Genomic DNA, 1,896 nt, shown 5'->3' on the forward strand with positions numbered 1-1,896 from the left:
GACCCGCGGGACAGCCCGGCTCGGTCCYGCCGGGAGGGAAAGGGAGCTGGGGAGGGAGCTGGGAAGCAGGCTGGGATGTGAGCTGGGAAGTAAGTCAGAAGGCAAGCCAGGAACTGAGCAGGGAAGTGATCCAGGTATTGAGCCGGGAAGCAAGTTGGGAAATGAGCTGCAAAATGAGTTGGGAAGTGAGTTGGGAAGTGAGCCAGGAAGCAAGCTGGGAAGTAAGCCGGGAAATAATCCAGGAAGCATGTTGGTATACAAGCTAGGAAATGAGTCAGGAAGTGAGCTGGGAAGTAAGTCAGGAACTAAGTCAGGAAACAAACTAGGAAATGAGGCAGGAAATAAGCTGGCAAGCAAGCCAGGAAGCAAGCTGGGAAGTAAGTCAGGAACTAAGCCAGGAATTGAGCAGAGAAGTGATCTGGAAAGCAAGTTGGGAAGCAAGCTAAGAAATGAGGCAGGAAGTGAGTGGGCAAGTGAGCCGGGAAGCAAGCTGGGAAATGATCTGGGAATGGAGCTGGGAACTGAGCCGAGCTCTCATGACCCTGGGAATGTGGCTGAAACACTGAGCAGCCATTCCGAGAAGGAAACACTTGCCCCAAGCACCGGGGTCTCCCCAGGGATTTCCAAGGCCCAGATGGCAGATGATGGATGTTCCCAGAGCACGGAGAAGGATTTGGCTGGTGGAAGCATGAGCAGGGAGAACAAGGAGAACAGGGAATCCATCCGGACCCTCAGTGTCACCTCGAACCTGGGGCTGCTGATGACAGTGAGTGATGCAGAGTCCGACACCTCCTACTCCTTCTCCTCGGTCGCAAAGATCCAGGTGGAGGAGAACTACATCCCCGAAAGGCAGGGGAAGGACAGGGACAACTGGACGGTCCCCGGGCTCAGAGGCAAAGTCTACAACTACTACGTGCAGTCCATCTCCGAGTCGGTGCTGAAGAAGAAGTGTCTCCCCTACATCCCTCCGGGAATGTCCCGGTGTCACAGCTCTGAGCAGGTCAATGAAGAGCTGCAGAGCTTTGCAACCCAGAAGCAGGACCCAGCTTTGGCAGCACGTGATCCCACCACCTCCTCCACAGTCCCACCACCCACGAGGAGCTCAGAGGCCTCTCCTGAGCCACCGTCTCCCGGCCGCAGGAAGAGCATCCTCCAGATTGCCGACAGCCCCCACCTCCAGCTGCCCATGGAGGGGTTTGGGGTCACAGCTCCAGCTGGAACACCACCACCTGGAAGCCCCCAGCCAGGACTGGTGGCGAGTCCTGACCCCACCCAGCTGCCACCAGACACCCCCCTGGACCTGGGGAACTGCTACGAGGTGCTCAGCACAGCCAAGGCGCAGGGGCTCAGAGCCCTCCAGGAGGCTGCCTACAGGGTGATGAGTGACAACTACCTGCAGGTGCTGAGGACACCCTCCATCTACGGCCGCCTCAACGCCGGCGAGCGGGAGCTGATCCTGCGGCGGAGGATGGAGGGGAAGATGTTCGTGGTGGTGGCAGATGTCAGCGGGCAGGAGCCCGACCTCCGCCCCGGCCGCCTCTGCTACTACGACGAGGGAGGGGACTGCTGGCACCACCTCTGCCACGTGCCACCCGAGGTGCTGTCCCGGGGCTGCGCCATGTGCAGCATGTTCAACTACCTCTTCGTGGTGTCCGGCTGCGAGGGCACGGGCCGGGCACGGAGACCCTCCAACCGCGTCTTCTGCTATGACCCTCTGACCGACGTCTGGAGGGAGATCTGCCCCCTGAACCAGGCGCGGCCCCGCTGCAAACTCGTTGCCCTGGACGGGCACCTGTACGCCATCGGCGGCGAGTGCCTGTGCACGGTGGAGTGCTACGACCCCCGGTGCGACCGCTGGGCCTTTGCGGCACCGCTGCCCCACGACACGTTCGCGGT

At 60.6% G+C, this 1,896-nt stretch overlaps 1 protein-coding gene across 1 annotated transcript in view; it reads left to right on the plus strand.

Annotated features, from left to right (window-relative positions):
* Nucleotides 1-1,896, plus strand: part of KLHDC7A (kelch domain containing 7A) — a 33,634-nt gene that overhangs the window by 503 nt on the left and 31,235 nt on the right. Inside the window, exons 2-3 of the mRNA XM_029965237.1 lie at nucleotides 15-983; nucleotides 1,047-1,894. Coding sequence (XP_029821097.1) covers nucleotides 15-983; nucleotides 1,047-1,894 — 1,817 coding nt within the window. The remainder of the gene's footprint in view (nucleotides 1-14; nucleotides 984-1,046; nucleotides 1,895-1,896) is intronic.

Source organism: Manacus vitellinus, unplaced genomic scaffold (assembly GCF_001715985.3).
Source record: "Manacus vitellinus isolate BGI_N305 unplaced genomic scaffold, ASM171598v3 scaffold_92_pilon, whole genome shotgun sequence".
Taxonomy (NCBI): Eukaryota; Metazoa; Chordata; class Aves; order Passeriformes; family Pipridae; genus Manacus; species Manacus vitellinus.